Source organism: Fusarium pseudograminearum, chromosome 2 (assembly GCF_000303195.2).
Source record: "Fusarium pseudograminearum CS3096 chromosome 2, whole genome shotgun sequence".
Taxonomy (NCBI): domain Eukaryota; kingdom Fungi; phylum Ascomycota; class Sordariomycetes; order Hypocreales; family Nectriaceae; genus Fusarium; species Fusarium pseudograminearum.
This window is the reverse complement of record NC_031952.1, coordinates 4138966-4162910: the sequence shown is the minus strand read 5'-3', so window position 1 is coordinate 4162910 and position 23945 is coordinate 4138966. Positions and strand designations below refer to the sequence as shown.

General features: G+C 47.7%; 11 protein-coding genes across 11 annotated transcripts; 8 read left to right on the top strand and 3 right to left on the bottom strand.

The window, feature by feature from the left end:
* Positions 1-79: 79 nt before the first annotated feature.
* On the top strand, positions 80-652 carry FPSE_02155 (uncharacterized protein; the record flags this gene model as incomplete). The annotated part of the gene is made up of 1 exon (XM_009255274.1): positions 80-652. The coding sequence occupies one exon, from the start codon at positions 80-82 to the stop codon at positions 650-652; it is 573 nt and encodes a 190-aa protein (XP_009253549.1).
* Positions 653-1291: 639 nt separating this feature from the next.
* Positions 1292-2692, top strand: FPSE_02156 (uncharacterized protein; the record flags this gene model as incomplete). The annotated part of the gene is made up of 3 exons (XM_009255275.1): positions 1292-2243; positions 2297-2539; positions 2610-2692. 3 exons carry the CDS (start codon positions 1292-1294, stop codon positions 2690-2692), a joined length of 1278 nt encoding a protein of 425 aa, XP_009253550.1.
* Positions 2693-3501: 809 nt separating this feature from the next.
* Positions 3502-4587, top strand: FPSE_02157 (uncharacterized protein; the record flags this gene model as incomplete). The annotated part of the gene is made up of 2 exons (XM_009255276.1): positions 3502-3548; positions 3603-4587. 2 exons carry the CDS (start codon positions 3502-3504, stop codon positions 4585-4587), a joined length of 1032 nt encoding a protein of 343 aa, XP_009253551.1.
* Positions 4588-5260: 673 nt separating this feature from the next.
* On the top strand, positions 5261-7935 carry FPSE_02158 (uncharacterized protein; the record flags this gene model as incomplete). The annotated part of the gene is made up of 8 exons (XM_009255277.1): positions 5261-5358; positions 5683-5801; positions 5849-6040; positions 6088-6632; positions 6680-6953; positions 7001-7176; positions 7226-7409; positions 7466-7935. 8 exons carry the CDS (start codon positions 5261-5263, stop codon positions 7933-7935), a joined length of 2058 nt encoding a protein of 685 aa, XP_009253552.1.
* Positions 7936-8194: 259 nt separating this feature from the next.
* Positions 8195-10361, bottom strand: FPSE_02159 (uncharacterized protein; the record flags this gene model as incomplete). The annotated part of the gene is made up of 2 exons (XM_009255278.1): positions 8195-10223; positions 10276-10361. 2 exons carry the CDS (start codon positions 10359-10361, stop codon positions 8195-8197), a joined length of 2115 nt encoding a protein of 704 aa, XP_009253553.1.
* A 789-nt stretch (positions 10362-11150) lies between these two features.
* FPSE_02160 (uncharacterized protein) lies at positions 11151-13170 on the top strand (the record flags this gene model as incomplete). Its single annotated transcript, XM_009255279.1, has 6 exons — positions 11151-11173; positions 11240-11339; positions 11400-11419; positions 11469-11795; positions 11847-12020; positions 12069-13170. The coding sequence occupies 6 exons, from the start codon at positions 11151-11153 to the stop codon at positions 13168-13170; spliced, it is 1746 nt and encodes a 581-aa protein (XP_009253554.1).
* Positions 13171-13730: 560 nt separating this feature from the next.
* FPSE_02161 (uncharacterized protein) lies at positions 13731-15609 on the top strand (the record flags this gene model as incomplete). The annotated part of the gene is made up of 4 exons (XM_009255280.1): positions 13731-13773; positions 13826-13947; positions 13998-14531; positions 14584-15609. The coding sequence occupies 4 exons, from the start codon at positions 13731-13733 to the stop codon at positions 15607-15609; spliced, it is 1725 nt and encodes a 574-aa protein (XP_009253555.1).
* Positions 15610-16382: 773 nt separating this feature from the next.
* FPSE_02162 (uncharacterized protein) lies at positions 16383-17404 on the top strand (the record flags this gene model as incomplete). Its single annotated transcript, XM_009255281.1, has 3 exons — positions 16383-16428; positions 16484-16948; positions 17007-17404. The coding sequence occupies 3 exons, from the start codon at positions 16383-16385 to the stop codon at positions 17402-17404; spliced, it is 909 nt and encodes a 302-aa protein (XP_009253556.1).
* Positions 17405-17885: 481 nt separating this feature from the next.
* Positions 17886-19501, bottom strand: FPSE_02163 (uncharacterized protein; the record flags this gene model as incomplete). Its single annotated transcript, XM_009255282.1, has 4 exons — positions 17886-18837; positions 18889-19229; positions 19276-19344; positions 19397-19501. 4 exons carry the CDS (start codon positions 19499-19501, stop codon positions 17886-17888), a joined length of 1467 nt encoding a protein of 488 aa, XP_009253557.1.
* A 1486-nt stretch (positions 19502-20987) lies between these two features.
* Positions 20988-22088, top strand: FPSE_02164 (uncharacterized protein; the record flags this gene model as incomplete). Its single annotated transcript, XM_009255283.1, has 3 exons — positions 20988-21276; positions 21328-21952; positions 22010-22088. 3 exons carry the CDS (start codon positions 20988-20990, stop codon positions 22086-22088), a joined length of 993 nt encoding a protein of 330 aa, XP_009253558.1.
* A 315-nt stretch (positions 22089-22403) lies between these two features.
* On the bottom strand, positions 22404-23720 carry FPSE_02165 (uncharacterized protein; the record flags this gene model as incomplete). The annotated part of the gene is made up of 4 exons (XM_009255284.1): positions 22404-22534; positions 22585-22760; positions 22808-23484; positions 23541-23720. 4 exons carry the CDS (start codon positions 23718-23720, stop codon positions 22404-22406), a joined length of 1164 nt encoding a protein of 387 aa, XP_009253559.1.
* Positions 23721-23945: the final 225 nt, after the last annotated feature.

Below are 23945 nucleotides of genomic sequence, written 5' to 3'. Positions count from 1 at the left end.
AAGAAAACAAAGCAACCAAGGTAAGTAAAACATCAACACCCTATCCCAAGAAACCTAACATCGCTCGATCACCGTCAAAATGACTCCCCAAAAGATTGAAGAGCCCCAAGGTCCTCAAGACAATGGCACTTCTGCGTCTACCACTGTCCCTCACGGATGCATCTTTTCCTCTGGTCCCATGTTTGAGGAGCCGGATCTGATGATTGACGACGAGGATCTGATGATTGAAGAGCGTCTCGATTCTGGCGATTCCCAGTACGAGAAGGCCCTGGGAGAATTGGAGGCTGAATCCAAGGCCAAAAAGGCAGGGGAGATTGATGAGGAACAGGGGTGGCGCGACTTTGTCGATGACCTCACTGTCACATGGAGAAACGCCATCGAAGTTGAGACGAGGGCCTTCGAAGTGGAGGAGAAGGCTTATGTACAGGAGAAACAGGCTATTGGGGAAGAGAAAAAGGTCGCTGAAGCAATGACAAAACTTGCTGAAAAGGCGAGAAAGATTGCCATGGAGGAGAAACAGAAAGCCTTGGAGGAGCTCAAGGCTGCTTGGGAACATTTTGATTCCCTTCGCGAAAAGAAGCAGGCTCTGCGGGATGCTTCTTCGAGCGGAACTGCACGAGGCCGATGCCAGCTAATGGATGAAGTGTACTAAGATGGAGCCCAGGACTTGGGTGTCATCTCTTTGTTCTAGTTTTTCTTTCTTCAATGGCCATTTCCTAGTTGGTCACTTCAGGATAAAGAGCTGGTTCTCATTCTTCTGAGTGGCCAACTAGAGTGTACCATTTGTTTGTTGGCTGGTCCAGCAGGTAGTATTGAATTGATTGCATTCTTCCATGAAACCAAATGAAAAGAACAAACGTGAAATTAGATATAAACTTAAACAACTTGTGATGATTGGGTGTCATGAGTGAAACAAGTGCCTATGTTGCTGTAGCATCGAAATGCTATACTAATAAAATCCCTCACTTCCACCAGGACTTTCATGTAGTCCTCATCGCGACCATCATGCCTTTCAATGCCAATATTCCGAATATCTACATTATCAGACCGCTAAGAAGACTATAGAGAAAAGCTAGACTACTGACTGGCCCTATAGATATCCCGCCATATGCAAAGGATTTTAACATTCTCAATGGCCGGGCTAGCCGGGATCATGGAAAAGTGGGGCGGGGCGTCTCCTCTTCAAAGTGCCGGGCCCGCCTTAGTTTCAAGTTTGCTCCTCACAAGATAAGCACTCAAGTCATTCATCATCAATTACTCTGTCAATCCAGGTCAATTAAAGATACCCAATATGGACACTGAATCACTTCTTCTGGCCCTTCAGCTGCAGCAGCAAGACATGCAGCTTTGGGGACAGTCGAGAAAGGGAAAGCAGCGCGAAGGCGAGATCACCGACGCGGATTTGGCTTTTGAGTCATGTCGTCATGAGCTTGATGCAATGACTGCCCAGATTTCTGACCATATCTTGGCGCTCAGCATTGCAAGGGCTGTCGAGTCTGATGGTCAGGTCATCAGAGAAGCTCAATTGGCTGAGGAACAGGCTGCGAGAGATCATGAGTTTGCCCTCATGCTCTCGAATGATCCGAGTGCAGGATTAAGGCCGGCCACGGTGGACATCAATGAAGATGAGCTGACAGATGTCACAGAGGATGATATGATTGATATACTGAGATCATTGAACCTCGGTGACTTCCCATACTCCATGTCAGGTCAACCTGAGTCATCGAGTTGGGCATTGTCACGTAACGAGTCTCAAACGGCAGAATGTATTGCTTGCAACGACCAGTTCCCACCTCTGGCACTTTTTAGGACCTCGTGCTCCCATGAATACTGTCGGGCATGTCTTGTGGGCTTGGTTCGTTCGTCACTCCAAGACGAAAGCTTGTTTCCTCCAAAATGCTGTGGGCAGACCATCCCTATCAAGCAAGGCCGATGGTTTTCTCCACAGCTCATCGGTCAGTTTCAGGCCAAGAAGCTGGAGCTTGACACATCAAATCGCGTATATTGCAGCGAACCTTTCTGTTCAACCTTTATACCACCTGTCTTTATCGCTGGTGAGACAGCGACTTGTCCCAAATGTGATCGAAAGACTTGCATTCACTGCAACGGGCCACGTCACACAGGCGTCTGCCCCAACGATACCGCTTCACGGCAAGTCCTGCAACTTGCAGACCAAAATGGTTGGCAGCAGTGCTATTCCTGTCACAGAGTTGTTGAGTTGGAGACTGGATGCTACCATATGAGTACGTTTTCATTACATTTCGATATGTTTTCGCATTACTAATCTGTATTGAAGCCTGTCATTGCAGGGCCGAATTCTGCTATCTCTGCGGTGGCCGTTGGAAGTCTTGTACTTGCCCACAATGGGAGGAAGCTCGCCTTATCAGACGGGCCAATGTCGTTGTGGACCGAGATGACAATGCCGGCCGTATGAACGCGGCTTTGCGCCAGGCTCGTGTCGAAGAAGAGAGAGTTAACTTGATGGAGAATCACGAATGCACACATGCAAATTGGGAAGTGCGAGCTGGTAATCACCAGTGTGAGCAGTGTTATGATTTCCTTCCTCGGTACATTTTCGAGTGTCCCCAGTGTCATATTATGGCTTGCAGGCGTTGTCGCTTTAACCGGCTCTAAGGGGCTTCCATTAGCGACGTCTGTCTATCAACCGCTCTCGTATTTGGATCAGTACTAAAGTTAAGGATCAATTCGGTCATTTTTTGGATATATCTCACAGACACATGGTTATTTGTCCCTGTTGATCTTATCGTTATCGTGACCCGGCTGATTGCTTATCTTATCGGCCGCAAACTGTTTGTCCCCATAAATTATCTCCAGCTTGGTCTGGATTATGTTCTAAGAGCAGGACAAGACGAGCCGTTGGTGTTGATGATAAAATGATATAAAATGTCCGTAAGATGAGTCATAGTGATACTTGCTGGTTGAAACTTATCAAGTATCTAATTGAACCAGGTGTGGTAGGATATGGTCGATCTCTGTGCTGGTTAACTCGAATCGCACAGGTCACCTCATCTTGACTTGAGAAACCGACAACGGAGTCGCAAACCACCAGATTACGTATCGAATATGATCCTCTGACACTACTAACATACTGGAAATACTCCGAACAATCCATTCTTGGTTCTTTTCTCTCTGGGTACCGAATCAGCGAGATATGGTCAAGACTCGGCCATCATGGCCGAAGATGTAGGGTAACCCATTGGCCAGGACGACTCAGATTCCCCATTATTCTTTACGGAACATGTACCGGTGGCATCGGATTCCCTCCCGGTTGACAGAAACAGACTGATGTCCACTAAATGCTCCCCTAAATTCGGAGCGTTTTTGACGTGTCGGATCAAAGACGCGATGCCAACTAAACCCCACTCCTGGATGAGGAGTCAATCATTTGCTTAATAAAAGAACATCTAATTGAGATATTTCGTATCAATTGCTTCAGACATTCTTGTCAATTAATCTCCAATCAGTAAATAATCACACACAATGGGCTCCCTCAACCCCGAACCATCCCAGCAACCCCATGTCCCCAGGTAAGCTCCCCATTGAACCCATCATCACCATCGCACAAGCACTAACCATCAAAGCCCTGGAGTATGGTGTCCATCAGTCACCTTCTTCAACCACGCAGACGACACAGTTGACCATGACGCACAAGCGAAATACTATGCTCATCTCGCCAACTCGGGCTTGAATGGACTCATCGTCATGGGCTCCAATGCAGAGGCCTTCCTCCTCACCCGGGAAGAGCGTTACGACCTCATTGCCCTCGCGCGCAAGACCATCGGCCCTGACTTTCCCCTCATGGCCGGTGTCGGTGCTCATTCCACAAAGCAGACTCTCCAACTGGCTGAGGATGCACATAAGGCTGGCGCCAATTATTTGCTGGTTCTACCTCCAGCTTACTTTGGCAAAGCGACTACAATGAATGTTGTCAAGCGCTTCTTCGCAGAGGTCGCAGCCAAGTCGCCTCTCCCTATCGTTATCTACAACTTTCCCGGTGTCACAAATGGAGTTGATCTTGACTCTGAGACCATTGTCCAGATTTACGAGGAGAGCAAGAAGTCGCATCCCAGCGGAAAGTCGAACATTGTCGGCGTGAAGCTTACCTGCGGTTCCGTTGGCAAGATCACCCGTCTAGCAGCTCAGATTCCCTCAGACGAATTTTCCACATACGGTGGTCAATCCGATTTCCTCATCGGCGGTCTCGCAGCGGGCAGTGTTGGTTGCGTCGCGGCTTTTGCCAACGTGTTTCCCACTCTCACATCAAAGATCTACGCCTTGTACAAGGAAGGCAAATTTGACGAGGCGCTCAAGTTGCAGCAGCTTGCGGCTCTGGCGGAGAGGCCTTGCAAGGCGGGTGTCGCGTCAACAAAGTACGCTGTCGCTGTTTACTCGGCCAAGTTGGCTGGTGTCGAGGGCGCCGAGGAGAAGTTGGCACCGCGACATCCGTATGAACCTGTTGGTGACGCGGTGAAGCAGGGCGTGAAGAGCATTATGAAGGAGGCTGGAGAGAAGGAGGAAGAGTTGCTCAAGACGTGGACTGATCGTGTCAAGGGACGATTGAACTAGAATAATTGATAGACATTGTTTGAAGAATTGATGAATTAAACAGTAGTAAACTCGTGGTGATTTAATTGGACTTTTGAGACGATAATGAGGATCCCTGGTTGGAGATCAGCGACCAACTTTAGTGGCTCGCTGCATGCATCCGTTGTCCTTCAATGCCCTGTTGGGGCCACTGCATTGCCTTAGACTGTATGTGTCTTGGGACCAACCTGTCAACTTGATAGCCAGTTCACAGGATCCTTTATCATCTTGTCGACCAGTTATCAGTGAAAATGACAGCAAAGTCGGTGTAATCTCCACTCACTTCAGCTGCTGCTGGTGTTATCATCGCCTCCTCCTCCTCCACTCTGTCATCACTGACCAGGATACACCTCCGAGTCTTCCAGTCAAGGGACACCTCTGAAGTGATGTAGTGAACAATAACCCTGCCTGTATACCAAACTAGTTACCTATGATCACCTCCCGAGTCCTCTTTGTTTGTCCTTGCACCAGCCAATGTAGGTAACCTCGTGACCTCTTTGGCGAGCGGCTACACTAACCCCGAATTTATAGCGCCCATTGTCACTGAGGCTACGCTAACCAGAACCTAAAACCCATCCCCGCAAACGTCTTTTCCCTCTCAATCGTTGTCTGCATCAATCAATTGCCTTTTCACTCTTCATTTCACTATCAAAATATGGCTCCTTCGTCATCGCACGCACGCAAGTCATCGGGGACAACCGAATCTGTTGGAAGAGGTGCTGGAGGTCGCGTTTCCAAGAGATCCGATAACGCGTGAGTCCACTGAACATGAACATGAACCCTGTCTTTGTTCCTTGTCTCTCTCACCTTGTCCTCGCCACTCACCGAACAACTTAATTGAGACCATCACCAGAGCAAGGACTGACTAAAGGACAATCAGATGCTCAAGATGTCGAAAGCAGAAAATAAAATGTTCAGGGTCTCATCCTTGCGATGCCTGCAAAAAGAGAAAACTCTCTTGCGAATTCGATCAACGCGACCAAAAGATCCTCGTCACTCGTGGGTAAGTTTTTACCATCAACGCCACGTCAAGTGACATATCACAATAAAACCATACTTATACTGATACCTCGTCAGCTTCATCCTCGATTTACAGCAACGCGCTGCGTCAAATCAGCCCAATGGTGCCCCAACCGAATATGTCACGCCAGGTTCATTGGACACAAACATCAATGTTGGCGGTCTGTCTGATCAAGGTGAGTACAGGGACGTCTAACTCGTATCACTACTGACGTCACAATAGTAGATGCACTGCCTCATGTATCTTCACCGGGTGGCAACATCTCGGTATCACTCCCTCCCGACGACTGTCGACTTGACAGTGGGAGCAGTACAAACAGTGGCAGCAGAGGGCTCGATCCTATTGCTTCCGCTCTCGTTAATCCCTTATCTGCGGGGCAGTCCAAGTTCATGGCCTCAGCACAAGGTCGGGAATGTGAGTACGCGTATCACCTCATTGGAAGAATTCCACTGACATCGCAGTCTACCTTGGGACATCGTCAAATTGGTCTTTCACGCGTCGCGTCCTCAGTCTAACCCACGAATACGTCCACTCAAGTCCAATCGCCGCAGACAACCTCTTGTTTGATGGATTGGCCTATGATCTCGGATGGAATGGCTCTCGTATCGCTCCTGTACCCGAACCCCCCGTCATGCCCAGCCTCGACCATGCCCTGTTCCTGGTCAACACTGTCAAGTTCCACTGCGGTCAATTGTTTCACCTTTTCGACGACGAAACATTCATGGGATACTTGCATGAGTTTTATAATGATCCAACATCCCACATAGAAGCTGCAGACCTCCGATACGTCCACCTACTACTCATCCTGGCCTTTGGTAAAGCCTTTGCAGAGAACAACAACTACCAGTCCAAAAGGCCGCCGGGTGCTGATTACTTTGTGACTGCACTCAGGATATTACCCAGTATCCATATCCTGGTTTACGAACCACTCATATCAACAGAGATTCTTTGCTGTATAGCACTGTACTTTGAGTCCCTCGACTACCGTCATTCGTCACACGGCTTTGTAAGTTCTCTCAACAACACATATGCAGACATCGCTGACAAACTAAGATTGGACAAGCAATGAGAGTTGCGTTGGGTCAAGGCATGCACACTGACATGCCCGTAGATCAACTGGGTGAACGCATAGTCGAGCGAAGCCGAAGGATATGGTGGACTGTCTATGTATTAGACCGAGAGATGACTTCTCTTATGGGCCTACCGCAGTCTGTCCACGACGACGACATTCATCCAGCACTTCCACACTTCGATGGTTCAACACAACGGGCGGCTGCTTTACACATGCAAATCCGGCTATGTAGAAGTATCGCATCCGTCGGTAGAGGTATGAGAACTCCTAAACAGTAGCGGACTTGGCTAATATGGACCAAGGTGTATATGGAGCCAACGGCAGGCTTAACAAGAAATTTCTGCTCAGCACTAAAAAGGTTCTTGAGAATATCGCTGGACTGGCAGATGAGCTACAGCAACAATTTCCGCTCGGCGTCGACAAAGCTATCAACGGAGTTTCGAGAGTGGCAGGCTATCTCCATACTCTTTACCATCAGGTAAACCTACCACCTTTAGGATCACAAGATTAACCACTGACACCCCCAGTGTATCGTCCTCGCAACAAGACCTTTGCTGCTATGTTTTCTCAAGATCCGCTTCGAAACACCAGATGCCATAACAGAAGCGCTCAACTCGTCCCAGACTGTCTGGAACTTGATCAAGATGTGTATCGACTCTTCATACCAGATGATCAACATTCTTGGCTGTTTGCAAAGTCAAGGTCTGCTTGGTAAAATCACTAGAGATTGATCTCGTCTTGAATAAGTGACTAACCATTTCTCACAGAAGCGTTTTTACCTTTCGATCTGGAGTCTTTGTTCGTATCAAGCTTCAACTTGCTTATTGCACCAGTTCTTGACCCAAGATTCTCTGAGCACGACGCGACCTTTCGTCACAAAACGTCCATCATTTTTAGTGAGATGGTAAACAAGGGAAATCTCATCGCTGTGTTTCGTCGATCGGAGCTGCAGCAGCTCGACGATATGCTCAGCAGTCTGTCACGCGATCATGATGATACCACGCCGATACCGATAGATGGCCAAATTATTGGAGGTACGATGCCGGAGGAAGGTGATGGAGTTTTGTTGGACCCTAACGACGACAACGAGACTATGGCATCGCTAGGCCCAGGTATGGATGATTTGGGCATGGATGCATGGTTTACGACTGCGCAAATGATCGACATGGCAAATTCCATCGCCAACAGTGATACGGAGTGGGTTTCGCATACGATGATGGAACACGATATCTGGTGAATGGTGGAACAGTGACGCAAAATGGCTTACGGAGGAAGAGTATTCTTCACGAATGGGATAAAAAAGTGTTTTTATTTGGAGGACATTGTAAACTTGGGACAGTGGCACGGAATGAAGATTGTGCGAGAGCAAGTCAGGCCATTGTAATTCGTATTAGAGTATTAGTTTGTACGAAGCCATTCCCTACACACCAGTAAAGACCGCGACTGGGTATTGATGTTTAAAATACACAAACGACCGAGACCACGAACATGTAAGATCATCCCACAGCTCTTTCCAACTTCTCCTTGAATGCCATCCAAGACCTAGCAATACTTCCTCCACTATTAACCCAATCCTCTTTCTTCCTCTGCACAGCCTCCAAACTTCTCAACGTCTCAACTGCTCTCTGTTCTTGAATGTCCTTGGCCGAGAACCAGGTTCCGTGGAGACCATAGGGCACTCTCTGTGGAAGCCTAACCTTTGCCACGACATCGCGCATGTTCTGCGCGTCAAGAATCCAAAGCTCGGATGCAGAAGAAAAGGGACAGTCGCCATTGGGCAATATCTGAGATTCATCAAAAACATAGAAGAGCAGATAGCCAGCATCCTCTTCTGTAGCACCAGCACGAGGCACAAAACGTGGTTCTTGTGCGAAGTGCCTTGGGGGCAGACGGAAAATCTTGATGGGATCGTTGTTGTCTGTCGAATCAAGAATCTCTCGAGCAGATCGCCTGTCGACACAGCCTGTTACTGGCCTAGTGTTCATCCTCTTGCCTCGCTCAATGAGTGTTTTCGCGTCCATCTTGACGAGAAGATCGACTTTGTCAGCTCGGCCAAGTGCAACGCCAAAGCAGGAGGTTGATGTGCTGCAGCCATAGATATAGCGAGCATCTTGCATCTCTCGGTCTGGACGAACTGATGGAAATTCGAAGGGGATGGTTGAAAGAGCCCATTGGTTCACAACCCTGTTCGTAGGTGTTGCCGACATGTCAAACTCGTAATAGTATAGTCGGCACTGGCTGTAGTCATCTGCCTCGTCGCTTGGAGAGAAGTAATCCTCTCCGTGCACTTTCTCACTAGGTGACTCCAGCATGGGTGCTGCCTCAAAACGTCGAATGTCCTTCTCATCCCATTGGCCAACATCCTCTGTCGCATGATGAGATCTGGGATTGGAACGCCTGGGTTTCGCTGGAGGCTTGATATTCCCAGCCGTGTAAACAACCGTAGAGGAAGTCATGCGACAAGCTAGGAGATTGACAGAACTGGTGCCGTTGACAGATTTTGTGTCCCATGAATTCGCAGTGTGAAAAATGCAACAAGGTGCTGTTTGGAACCACCGTACCTTGGAAGGTTCATGACGTGGGAAAACGCCAAAGCGCGAAGGTTTTGAAGGATCATAGGATACCACTTCCTTATTCTTGGCCAAGTTCAAAGGGTCAAGGGTTAAAGGAAGATCCATTATGATGGTGTGCGCGCGCGATGCTCCAAAGTCGTGCATCATCCTGGCCCCAGATACACCTGGGACAGCTTGGTTGACGAGTCTGCCCGTGGTCGGGGCCTGAACGTTGGTTTTGGGAAGTACAGAGTAGTGCACATACGGCTGTATAAAGGTGTTGTGATAGAGGATCATTTCTCCAGAAATGGGGTCAACCTTGGGATGTCCCGTCGTCCACTCCCTCATTGACTTGAAAATACCATCACCCCCAAAAGGCTCGATCTTGGTCTCTGAAAGGGCTTGCTCAGGCTCTCCTTCAGCGTGAGCACCATTGTACCAGCCGACAGTGTCCAAAGAAGGGAGTTGTATGCGCATAGGTGGGCCACTCTCACATGTTGCTAACGCTCGGCCATCGTGGTATAGAATAGCCGTGTTGGCGACACTGGTACGCTTCAGGGCTTGTTGTGATCCAGGAAGGTTCGAAAGAAACACTAGAAACATTGTCCTGAAGGTAGCAAGCATAATCTTCAACAATGACGATAGAGGGTTGACAAGCGTAGTGATGCTGGGCATGATCGGGGACATGACAGACGTCGTCTTTCTAGACAGGTACAAGTCTGTGAGGATGTACTGATTCACAAACTCGGGAACGATCTGGCCATCAAAAGTCCCCTTCCTAAATAAGACGCCTGATAGCATGCCGTCACCATCAAACCAATGTGCATCTCTGCCGAGATCCTCGTGGCTGACTGGATTGCCTCCGTTGCGAACATATTGTCCCCCAGTGAGCTCTGGAGGGATGCATCCGCTATAAGTGCATGGTGTGAGATTGAGAGTTTTGTGAATTGGTGCAAAATTACCGATAAGATATCTGTGAGATGTGAGTATGTTTGCTATGGAAGTTTTCTGTGAAACAGACTTACGGATGACGAAGTGGTTGTGGTGGTGATTGCTCTATCGGGTGAGACATTGATACCGTTTCAGGTACAGTCTTCTGGAATGAGTCCATGACGATTGTATGAGTTGATCTTGGAGTTACCTCACTCATACAAAACCATGAAGAAATAAATATTGCAATTATAACAAAGATTGCCAAAATGCATGGTAGATGGGTTGGGTCAAGACACGAGACAAAGCAGTCGCATCCAGAAGGGTATCAGACCAAAACCACGAGCATCCATTATCACTACAATCCACTAGGGGGAAACCCTTCAAGCTTGATATATACTAACCCAACGGGTACCGGCTATCCCGGCAGAAAATGGACATGTCCATCGATCAAAGAATGGCATCAAAAGCAGGTAATGGAGGAATCGGCAGTCCAAACCACCCTTTTCGTGGTGATCTCAAAATTGGGTACGATATCACGGCAAACTCCAAATGACCGACGACAAGCAGGGATCCTCTTTTTTTCGGCTCGGTCTGTCTCAGGAACGATGACAAGTAGACTAGACAAAAGAGGGCGAAGCATAAAGGCTGAAAGGGTTGAGGAAAAAAAGTCTTGACGTCAACGTTTACCTAACACGGCAGGGGTACGTTTGTTTTATCAGCACAACAGTAGCGGAACTTGCGGTAATTGTTAGTGTCAACTCAACGTTCCAATGTCGCTCTGAATTCTCCCCTAACAAAGGATACGTAAACTCTTTTTGCACGGTTCACACTCTCCTTATTATTATTTTTATGACTCGATTATTTCGATCTGATCTCGATAATTCCCTGATCTTTGTTGTTTATTGACGTCGTTGGCTTCTATCCTTTTTCCCATCCTGTCACATACACACAGATAATCGTCTTCACAATGGGCTGGGAATATGCCCAAGTGTACGTACCTTTTTTTTTCTTTCATCAGCCAACAAAGTGAGGCCTTTTGCTCACACATTTGGATAGACATCTCAAGTACACGATACCGTTTGGTGCCGTGCTGTTCGCCGTGTACAGGCCATTGATGTCACGGTTGGACATTTTTAAACTCATATTTATGATAACAGTGAGTTTTTATCTCTCATCTCTAAATTGAGTAATTTGTGAGCTAACATTTTGTCTCTAGACTGCCGTGGTTTCTACAATGTACGTGCGCTGCGCAAAGTCCATATTATCTCAGCTGACATTATAAAAGTCCTTGGGACTCTTATCTCATCAGAAACCGAATATGGACATATCCTCCAGGAGTTGTTGTAGGGTGGACTGCGTGGGATATCCCCGTTGAGGAACTGTTCTTCTTCGTGATCCAAACCCTCAACACCTCGCTCCTGTACATGCTTCTTAGCAAACCGACATTTCATCCGGTTTATCTCAGCAAAGCTAGTAGCTCTGGAAAGATAGCTGGACAAATTCTGTTTGCCTCGGCTATCATTTTCGGATTGGTTTCTGTCCGGAGTGGTGGTGAGGGCATGTACATGGGCCTTATCCTGATCTGGGCTTGCCCATTCCTCCTGTTTCTATGGTAATATGCGCCCGACTTATTTTATTTAACTGAGATACTGACCTAGCGCAGGACTATTTCATACCAGTTTATTGTGAATCTCCCTTGGACCAATACTCTGCTTCCAATTGCTCTGCCAACTGTGTATTTGTGGGTTGTTGACACTTTTGCGTTGCGGAGAGGAACATGGAGTATCACCTCGGGCACTAAATACGGTATTGTGCTTTGGGATGGCTTGGACATTGAGTAAGCTTGTCTTCCAATAGTGAAATGAGAAATGCTAACAGATCTCAGGGAGGCGGTTTTCTTCCTTCTTACCAACACCTTGATTGTCTTTGGCCTTATCGCAAACGACAACACCTTGGCTATTCTGGACACATTCCCTGAGCATTTTCCCAAGAACAAGGGTTTCCCAACCCTTGGATTGGTCATTCGAGCCCTTCTTTTGCCAGAAGACAAATATGACCAAGAGAGAATATCAGGCCTGGTAAGCGCAGTTGACCTTCTCAGGAAGAAGAGTCGCAGCTTCTACCTCGCTAGTGGCGCCTTTGAAGGAAGACTCCGAATTGATCTCATCCGTCTTTACGCTTTCTGCAGAGCTGCGGACGATCTTGTAGACGAGGCACCTTCTGTTGATGACTCCAGAGCATCCATTGAAAAGTTGAGGGAATTTTTGAACATTGCCTATAAAGAAAACGAAGATGAGGAGATCTCGCCCCGACTTCGCGAATTTGTCACCTCGAACTTTCCAGAAATGTTCCACATGGCTCTCCTTCAACTTCCAACCTTTTATCTACCAAAACAGCCTCTTGATGACTTACTCAAGGGATTCGATACTGACCTTCTCTTTGACCGAAAATCTGGCAAGTTTCCCATCGAGTCTACTGAAGATTTGGATATCTACGGTAGCCGTGTAGCTGGAACAGTTGCTGAACTTTGCAACCATCTCATTCTTTACCACACTCCTGAGTCAGTGTCTCCTGAAGTTCAGCGCGAGGTTGTTGCCTCTGGTCAAGAAATGGGCATTGCACTTCAATACGTCAACATCGCTCGCGATATCAAGGTTGATGCTGAGATCGATCGCATCTACCTTCCTCTCTCCTGGCTTAAGGAGGCTCAACTCACACCTGAAGGTGTGATGCAGCAACCATATGGTCCTAAGATTGAGAGTCTACGCCAGAAGCTTCTTGATCGCGCTTTTGAAAAGTACGATGCTGCCAAGGGAGCAATTGACAAGCTTCCTTCAGAAGGAAAAGGCCCAATTCGAGTTGCTGTCGAGAGCTATATGGAGATTGGACGTGTGCTTAGAGAAACGGGACCTGTTATGAAGAAAGGAAGAGCTACTGTTCCCAAGTCGAGACGCATTCGGGTTGCTTGGTCTGCATTGAATCGCTAGCGGTGCATTGTGGGTGGATTTAATACGTGGTTGGATAATATTTTAGACATTCTTAGATTATTGATTTCATCACCTCTCAATTGTGTTGTTCTTGATCTCCCACGACTCAATTTAAATTATCTTTATCATTCTCTATCTTTTTTGTCTTGCCAAGAACCGTGAGAGTGGTTGGGACTGTAACTTTGAAGTTGTCAAAAAGCCAGATTGACAGATCTTGTCTAACCGAGACCACCAATCATAGAACACGCTTTCATCCGCTAAAGCATGTCCAAGCCATGATAGTCAATGATCAACAGACCATGAGACAACTTCGAACAACGCAATATCAGTAAATGACTCACAAATATACTGCGCCTCGATAGCAATCCAGGGTAACATTCACATGGAAAACATAACGAGTCCGAGTCCGAGCCAATTTCACGACAAGAGACAGAAAAGTGGGTAAAACAGGAATGGAAGACGTCATTGACTCTATACTCTCAGCACATCAAAAGTCTTTGTTCGGGTGAAGCGGTACAAGTTCTCAAATCCATTATTCTTCACTGTTTTATACCGCAAAAATGAGTGATATCAAGCAACAGCAGAAATCAGTTATTGTCATAGGTATGATCTATACATATTGTCGATCACTCGAGCTAACCAACTCCCTAATTAGGTGCTGGCGTTGGTGGTGTTTCAACCGCTGCGCGACTCGCAAAGGCGGGTTTCAAGGTTACCATTGTTGAAAAGAACGACTTCACCGGTGGACGTTGCTCACTCATTCATAAAGATGGCTACGTGAGTTTAACTGTCAATTGTGTTCTCAGATCTGGACTAACACCTCAAAGCGCTTTGATCAAGGCCCTTCACTGCTTCTTCTTCCTCGCTTCTTCCACGAGATCTTCCAAGACCTAGGAACATCTCTCACAGCTGAAGGAGTCGAGTTGTTAAAGTGCGAGCCCAACTACAACATTTGGTTCGGCGATGGCTCATCCTTTGAGATGTCAACTGATCTCACCAAGATGAAGAAGGCCATTGAGGCTGTCGAGGGCATTGATGGTTTTGAGCGATATCTTGGTTTCCTCCAGGAGTCGCATCGTCACTACGAAGTCAGTGTCGAGTCAGTTTTGCGAAGAAACTTCCCCAGCATTTGGAGTCTGGCACGTCCTGAAGTTTTGCTCAATTTGTTCAACATTCATCCGCTTGAGAGCATTTGGACGCGTGCTAGCAAGTACTTCTGGACTGAAAGACTCAGGAGAGTCTTTACCTTTGGAAGCATGTATATGGGCATGAGTCCCTTTGACGCTCCCGGCACATACAGCTTGCTCCAGTATACCGAGCTGGCAGAGGGTATCCTATATCCCAGAGGTGGATTCCACAAGGTGAGCTTGTTCAGTACTATCCACTAATACTTTTTCACTAACCACATTCCAGGTTGTTGAAGCATTGGTCAATGTCGGCCAAAGACTAGGCGTTGAATACCGTCTCTCAACTGGCGTCAAGTCCATCTCTATCGACCAAGCAACGGGCAAGGCTAACGGCGTTGTCTTGGAGAATGGCACACATTTACCCTCAGACATTGTAATCTCAAATGCTGATCTCGTCTACACCTACAACAACCTGCTACCCAAGACAAGCTACGCCGACTCACTATCAAAACGTGAGACATCATGCAGTAGTATTTCTTTCTATTGGTCCGCATCAAAGATCATTCCTGAGCTCAACGCCCACAACATCTTCCTCGCCGACGAGTACCAGGAGTCATTCGACAGCATCTTCAAGGAGCACTTGATTCCTACGCAACCTTCTTTCTACGTCAATGTCCCTTCGCGTATTGATCCTTCGGCTGCGCCTGAGGGTAAGGATGCTGTCGTTGTCCTGGTCCCTGTTGGCCATCTTCTCTCGGACTCTGCCGGCACACATCGCGGTGCTTCTAAGTCTGGGAGTTCCAATATCACTGGTGGTGGCGGCCAGGATTGGGAGAAGATGATTTCTCTTGCTCGTGATACTGTTATCAAGACCATGCAGGCGAGAATAGGAGTGGACCTGGCCCCTCTTATTGAGAATGAGATAATCAACACTCCTTACACATGGCAGGAGAAGTTCAACCTCGACAAGGGTGCCATTCTAGGTCTGAGCCATTCCATTATGAACGTTCTTGCCTTCCGTCCTGGTACACAGCACTCCAAGTACAAGAACCTCTATTTTGCAGGTGCCAGCACACATCCTGGTACTGGTGTTCCAGTCTGCATCGCTGGCAGCAAGATTGTTGCTGAGCAGATTATGAAGGACTCGGGGTTCAAGAAGCACCAGATCCCCTGGGCTCAGGAGACATCCAAGTCCCCAAAGAGTGGACTCGACAAGCTCCACGACTCATCACTAACACTGTTCCAAGGCTTTTTGGGAGCTTTGGTTGCGATGTTGTTGGCTTACTATTACATGTTTATTGCTGCTAATTAGCGACCTTTGGCTATTGACGATTGATGTTGATATGCATTCATCTCGTATGGGAACTGGTAGTTAGAATAATACAATCTTCTATTGACTTCAACTAAAGATGCAACTGAAAGTTAATCGATGTTGTTGCGTTAGCTCATAAGCATAAAGGGACTTGACATGAGCTAACTCGGATAATACTCGGCCATCAAGCATGAAGTGACCATTGACTTTGGCTGTTACCATCGTGATCACTCGGCTGCTACCGTATAAATCATGCGTGTCGTCATTCTGAATCAAATGGTCGATCAGCCTTGTGATTCTCGACTCGAAGATCTAGCCAAGTGGCCCATGCTCCTCGATTATTGCCCGTTACAGATCGACGCTACGGTTACCGGCAACTTTCTGGCAGGCCTGGACCGTCCGGGCATAACCCGCGTGGTGAAAACGTGAGGGTGTGGGCCAGCTTGTACGTCGGCGTCATCGACTCGATAGACGTCCATCGACTGGAGACAAACGTCGCATCTACCATCACTCAGAAACATTACAATGACGACTACATAGTCGGCAGTTCGCTGCCGTTTATGCTCGGCTGGCTCGGTATGAAGTCATCAGAGGTTTGTTTGACACACGGTTTGAAGATTCTTGGCCATGCACGATGGCATTTAAGGGTTTAATAGAGCTGCCACACCTCCAGACAGATCATTTTGTCTTGGCTCACTAACACGGTAATACATCCGAGTAATACAGCACAGCAACACAAGTATTCTCTTGCTCGACAAGAACCAACTGTCGCGATGGCTGAACATCTCCATGCCCGTAACGATGCCTTGAAGACCAACGGTAAGCTACTCTGAACTGCTGCAACGGATCTGAACACCACTAATCAGCATTTAAGGCTTCACTTTCAATGGTATCAGTACCCAGATCAACATCACCCCACGAGGTTCCGACTGGTACTTCACCGTCTGTGCTGTCATGACAGTTTCCTCTATCATCTTTGTCGGAATGGGATTTAGGAAGCCTCGAACCCACCGCGTCTTCCACTACATCACCGCGTCTATCACCATGGTTGCAGCCATCGCATACTTCACCATGGGTGCCAACCTGGGCTGGGCTCCCACCGAAGTCGAGTTCCATCGCCGAGACCACGAGGTTGCAGGCAACTATCGCGAGATTTTCTACGTTCGATACATCGACTGGTTCATTACCACCCCTCTACTTCTCATGGATCTCCTCCTCACCGCTGGCATGCCTTGGCCTACTGTTCTTTATGTCATCCTTGTTGATGAGATCATGATTGTCACTGGTTTGGTCGGCGCTTTGGTCACCACCTCGTACAAATGGGGATACTTTACTATTGGTACGTTTGACTTTATGATCTGAGTAACTCACAAGTATATATCTAACATGTCACTTAGGATGCGTCGCTCTGGTCTACATTGTCTACCAACTTGCCTGGGAAGCTCGAATTCACGCCAACCATGTCGGACCTGATGTTGGCCGAGTCTTCCTCTGGTGCGGTTCTCTGACTGCCGTCGTCTGGATCCTCTACCCAATTGCCTGGGGTGTCTGCGAGGGTGGTAACCTTATCTCTCCTGACTCTGAGGCCGTCTTCTACGGTATTCTCGACATCATCGCGAAACCTGTGTTTGGAGCGATTCTACTCTTTGGTCATCGCAACATCGACCCTGCTCGTCTTGGACTGCGAATCCGAGATGTCAACGAGCGAATCGTTCCAGAGGGTCCCAACGTCAAGCCTGGACAGCAGCGAAATGCCGGCAATGTCAACGCCCCCGAGGGCTCGACCTCTGCTTAAACCTTCGCTTGAACTCTTGAAGAGGAAGACGGACTTCTCACAGACAAAACTATTGGCAATTGCTGAAACGACAAAAGCTATCGGACATCAGCTTAACTACCCCGTCAAGGTAATCCTGTGACTCGATGTAGTCATGGCATTTGACACTTTTCATTACTTTGTCGGCTCTTTACTATGGAGAATTTGTCACTACACAAACAATAGTCTGATGATACCCTGCGGTCTTTTTGGATGGCAAATGTGGCCCGGCCAATGCGGATTCAATAGTTTGGGTCAAGTTCAAATATTATTAGATGTTTAGTTAATACTGTAATAACAATAATATCTCGTTTTTATTATTCTAGATGCCGTCATCATATTGTTCGGATGACACAATGCTTCAAGAGTTTGGGGTATAAATTCGCTATTAAGTCAAGTTGATCAGTCTAAAGCATACTAAAAACACTACCGCTGCTCAGAACCTCGTGTGTCTATACATACTCTAATCCATCTTCCTCTCTTCACTCTTCGGTTCAATAACCTCCTGAGGTGTTACAGCCCTGACTGGTGTTCCTTCCATAAAGGGTGTAATGCCGCCATTCATGTAGTGGTCCTCCCATTCAACATCGCTGAGGTACTTGAAATCGAGACCTCGGATCTCATGCTCCTCACTCGCTCTCAGATGCAGTCCAGGGATCCTGTTAATGACGAAGAGAAGCAGGCAGGAGATGGCAAAGGACCAGACCGCGCACGTAGTAGCACCAGCCAATTGCAGTCCCATCTGCTTGTAGTTACCGTCCCACCACCCTCCAGCGTATGAATCTCCAGATACTCCGTCCAGGGCGGGGACAAACTTGGCTGCGAAGAGACCTGTCAAGATATCGCCGATGAACCCTCCAACGCCGTGGATGGCAAAGATATCCAGACCATCGTCGATCGAAAGGAGGTACTTGTACTTGACAGTGTAGAAGCAGCCGACAGTAGTAACCAGACCAATAACCGGTGCCACATAAATGGGTGTGTAACCTGCACAAGGTGTGATACCAACAAGTCCAGCAATAATTCCAGAGCAGAACCCAACAAGACTGAACTTGCGTGTGTGCAAATATCCTAGGAGAACCCAGCCGAAACCACCAGCACATGCCGACATGTTCGTATTGACAACGACATAGATCGATCGAAGGCTGAGATTAGCTGTGCTGCCACCATTAAATGCGAACCAGCCAAACCAGATAAGCACAGTGCCGAAGCACATAAGCAACGGGTTGTGAGGTTTGTAATGCACGGCTTTCTTTCGGTCGGTAACAGTGGCATCGGGGATTCGAGGACCTAGCATCATTGACCAAGCAAGGGCTCCAAAGCCACTCGCGATATGGACGGGTCCTGAGCCGGCGAAATCGTAGAGGCCGAGTTTATAGAGCCATCCGCTTGGGTTCCATTCCCAGTACGCGAGGCTATGGCAAAGGTGTTAGTTTCTAGATGGCGCTCAGAAATGTTGAACGTACATGTAGTATACAAATGTAGTCCAGCAGAGAAGGAAGACCATGCTAGGCCAAAGTCTGCCTCTCTCCAACATGGCTCCAGCCAAGATCATGGCAGTTGCTGTGACGAAGGTAACACCAAAGACGGCATAGAGAAGCTCAGGGATGTCGCCATTCGCAAGTGACGGCTGAGCAAGGACGTTGCGGAAAGCCGCCAGTGAAAGATCGCCAAGGATGGGGTTCGTCGTGCGGCTTTGGTACAGGGAATAGCCGTAAATCCAATACTGGATACCGACCGCGCAGGCGCAGAAGAGAGACTGCAAGACCATTGTCAAGGCAGCCTTTCGGCGATGCATACCCGCATACTACTGAGATTAGACATGTCCATTGAGAGACAATTGAGAAACTTACCAGGAAGCCGATGGCGGGTGTAATCTGCCAACAAAGGATCGTGCATACTAGCATCCAAGCCAAGTCTCCCTATCCTCTGGTTAGATCTGCAAGGCAAAGCTGATTACTAGCAAGTACTTACCTTATCGTATGGTGCATTCAAGTCCTTGGTGAAAGGATCACCACCTGTCGGGTCGACAGAGTAGTCAGGCCACTCAGTGACCGGTGTGATCTTGGAACTAGCCATTCTGCAACAGATTCAGTGTTGACTTGAGCTGCTGGGGATTTCCATTCATCGTGCTAACGTTCTCCATGGGGTTGATATATAAACCTGGGACAAATGAAGCTCGGGATCTCGATATCTGGGAGATTGCTGTAGTGTTTTGCCAAGAAATGGATATCATTGCTTGTTCAGGATCTTATTACCCTTTCCGGCGAATTCTCGCGAGATAAGGAGTGTCGCACCAAGATAACCACCACTCTGAACTTGTGGCGTTTACAGTTATCTTTAGGCATCGGGAGTTGGTGACATGTGGTTGGTCGAAGCGTAAGATCGACATCAAGATAACGGGCTAACGGCTGAAGAAGACCAAGACAGCTCAGCTTGTTTGAAATTCCGGAAGCCGAGTCAGTTGCCGTGAATTTACAGAAGAATCACTGTTTATATTTGACTATCATCAGGTCGAGTCTTTAACAATTCATGTCTTTATGACTTGCTTGAGGCAATTGTGCTGAAGCTCCTAGCTTTTGCATGCAGCGAGTTACGGATATTGGCACCCCCCTGCCTGCCATGAGAATTAGAGGCCCTGCAAGGGGTTATTTAATCCTCGGTACTTTGCTATGGCCTTATCTCTACGCCTCCCAGTTGGTACGCTAGTGAACAAAACATGGAGGTGGAGACTGGGGTTAATTGGCCAAGAGGTCTGAGATGCTCATTTGAACAGGGAGCTAATCTAAGCATGGCTTACGTTCACTATCAACAGTGAAACAAGGCAGATAAGAAATATGCTTATCGTCTTAGGACCTCTCAGGTTCGCATAAAGACCGGGCTAAACCCCTACCCTGTCATGCCCAGCATCATGCTCAATAAGAACAGTGTTTGGTACCAAAGGCCCGGTTTCGCACATATATACTCACGCTGCTCACTCAGTGCGTGCCGTTATTTGCGTTGATCAACATGTTCCCCTGCAGCTAAAATAACCCCAATATCTATATCCCCGCTTATGCTCAAGAGCGCATGATTGCTTGTTATCCAGGTTGATGCCCGTTTGTTATTCATCTGACGCAACCAGTCTTCTATGGTTGAAACAGAAGCAATACAACCATCATACCCGATGGTAGAGATGAAGATTCTTTCGCTTTTGGGTGTCTTGGGGTCTTGAGGCCCAACCTTTACACGCCACGGTTACCATTCTACTTTTCAGGGTATTGCGGATTAATTCTTCAGTATTCTTCACCGACTTCAATTCCAGCTTCATTCCTCACGCCAATTGTCGCTTCAACATAGAATGGTTTATTGATCATCCGGTTATGTCGGCATTAGTCAGCGTCTGTCATCATATATGTAAGGTACCACTAGCGCAGCCCTTGTAAGACGAATGCTTCATCATGATTACGTGAAGGAATCTCAGCAACTCGGTTAAATATTTCTTTGAATCGTTCAATATAAGTAAGAACGCACAAGACGTTGTAGATCCAGTCAGTCCTAATTTTGCAGTAAACCCATCACGACCATGGGAATTACAATGAGGCAAGCCAACAGCCATGAAGCTCGCGACGGAGAGATCGAATCTAGACCCAGCTTTGAGCCCACGGGTCCTCGATTTCAGAGCAATGACTTGCCTTTCGCCGGACGTCTCGGTGCCAATCAGGCGTATGTGGTCGATGGTACCACAAGTGAAGATGAGAAGTTACTCGAGCACCAACCTGATGCTACACCACATATGTCATTTAGGGAATTAGTCGACGTCCGTCCTATAACCAATATCGATTTATGGAAGGCAGCAATGATAGAAGGAATTGGTAACTTATTAATATCACCTCCTCAATGAACCACAAGCTAACTCAAAACAGGTACCTTGTTGTCTGTCTTCGTTACAATATGGGCGAGTTCTTCACCTGACGTGATACCTGCTCAACCGACCAGGCAGCTAGGAAATTTCGACAATGCCGCCTTTATAGGTCCGCTTGTCGGTGGCATAATCAATGTGATACTTATTACACTATTTATCACATGCTTTGGTGCTGTATCAGGTGCACATTTCAACCCACTCATCACGTTCGCAACGTTTTGTGCTCGTCTTTGCTCCCTCCCACGTATGATCTTATACATACCAGCCCAGGTTGGCGGCGCTGCGCTAGCTGGTCTATTGGTCAGAGCTAGCTGGGGAGGCCGAGACTTCAAGACTGGGGGCTGTTGGCTTTTCACCGAGGTCGTGCCAGCAAGAGAGGCTTTCGTCATTGAACTTGTCTTTTCTACCGTCCTCTTATTCCTTGCTTTTGGCGTAGGGTTGGACCCAAGACAGGCCAAGATAATAGGGCCAGCGCTAGGTCCATTTCTCGTCGGACTTAGTGTTGGCACAATGAGCTTTGGAAGTGCATTTACTAGATATGGATATGGAGGTGCTGGGATGAATCCCGCGAGGTGTATGGGTGCCTTTGTCGGTAGCAGGTTCCCATCTTGGCATTGGATACACTGGTATGTCCTTCTCAAACTTCCAAAGACTTCCTGTCTGAATGCTAACACTCACTAAAGGGTAGCAAACTTTATTGCTTGTATTGCCCATGGCATCTGCTACTATTTCATTCCCCCATGGACACAAGTTAAGGGATAGTGTGCGAGATAACAACGGACGTCTCTTTTGTCATATCTACACCTTATATTTCGCTTAGCCAAGAGGTGACCGTGACTACCCATTCTCAGATCAACAGAGTTTGCCACTGCACTGTATGCACCCTCATCCTTTGGCTCGCCGGAAAGACCTGAGCATGGGAGACGGTCAGATCTGGCTTTGAGAGGTGGCTTAGAGAACCAGTGGCTTAGCATGGGAGAGGAATCTTCTGGTCGACTGCTGATCTTCAAGCTGCGACATTTCTCAACGAGGGAAACTTTAAATATTCTCATGAATTAACATCATGAGAGACGGTAATCATTTATCGCTCATATCCACCAACACCTTTACTTGGTTATTTTTATCATGAATCAGCGCCTTTATTCCATCTTCCACGATATTCTCGAGCTTTATCTTTCTTGTGATCATCTGGCTAGGCTTTATAGCACCTGTAAATTCTGTCAGCTATCAGTATCAAAATTGCAGCTTGATATCTTACCTGAAGCAAGGTTTGCGATGACGGCCTGGAAGTCTGCATGGGCGTATCCCAGAACAGACTTGTATGAGCTTTCCTTCATCGTAATCCAGTTTGGGTTGAAAGGAATCTCCTTCTCCCAGATGGCTAGATTAACCACTGTACCCTTAGGCCTGACGACTTCACATGCGCTCTTAATACTGACGGCGTGTTAGCAAAGCGCATCCGTATGGTAAAGGAGACTCACCTCATCGGTACACCGGCGCAGTCAAACACAACATCAGCACCCTTGCCATCAGTCAAACCGAGCACGATTTCATTGAGGTTCTCCTCGATCGGATTCACAACGCGCGTGGCACCAAGCTCTCTAGCAAAGTTCTGTCGTGAGGTAGCGACCTCTGAAAGAATGATTTCGCTGACACCCTTGGCTTTGAGACATAGAATCATGGCCAAGCCAATTGGGCCACCTCCGAGGATCACAACTTTGGAACTGGGGTTGATCTCTGGTGCCGCAGTCATCGCATGCCACGAAACAGAGAGAGGCTCAACAAGCGCTCCAATCTCTAGAGGCAGATCTCGAGGAAGAGGATGAACATGTGTGGCATTGACGCAAACAGATTCGCTTAATCCTCCGCCACTCCCACTCAAGCCTATGAAGCCACCACTGTGACAGACATTCTCGGCGTGGTTGTGACAAGCTGCGCAGTGACCACAGAATAGGGTTGGCTGAATAGCACAAGGCTGACCAACTTCGAAGCCTTCGACATCAGGACCGACCTCGGTGATGATGCCAGAGAATTCGTGTCCGAGAGTGACAGGAATGGATTCCTTGGTGATGGGATGAGGTGTTGTTGGACAGAAATTGGGGCCTCCTAAATACTCGTGCAAATCTGTTCCGCAAATGCCGACAAACGCTGGGGCAACCTGTTGACGGGTTCAGTTTCTACGACTTGCCAATCCCTATGGACCGAGGGACTGACCTTGACTTGTCCTGCTTTGACAGAAGGCTGAGGAACTTGCTCGACACGAATGTCTTCTTTACCATAGTATCTCGCTGCTCGCATCATGGTGCTGTAATACGACCGATGGATGGTTGTGGGTGTTTTGCGGAGGGGTTTTGTAACGAGGGATTTGAATGTTGGAAATAGCAGTCTTGGCATAGTGAAGATCTTGTCTCAAATTCTCTGTGGGAAGTGAGGCCAATGTTGGCTTTATATATGCCGGATTCATCCAGACCTCACATGATTGCGTGTCAGCTCACTGGCCCACCAAGACCTTACGACCAACACTAGTTAGCGTCCGCAGTCAATTCAAATCATTCTTGATCGACGGAACTCGATCTCCCTTTCTCGGTTTCATTCTAGCTCAGCGTTTAATTCGATTAC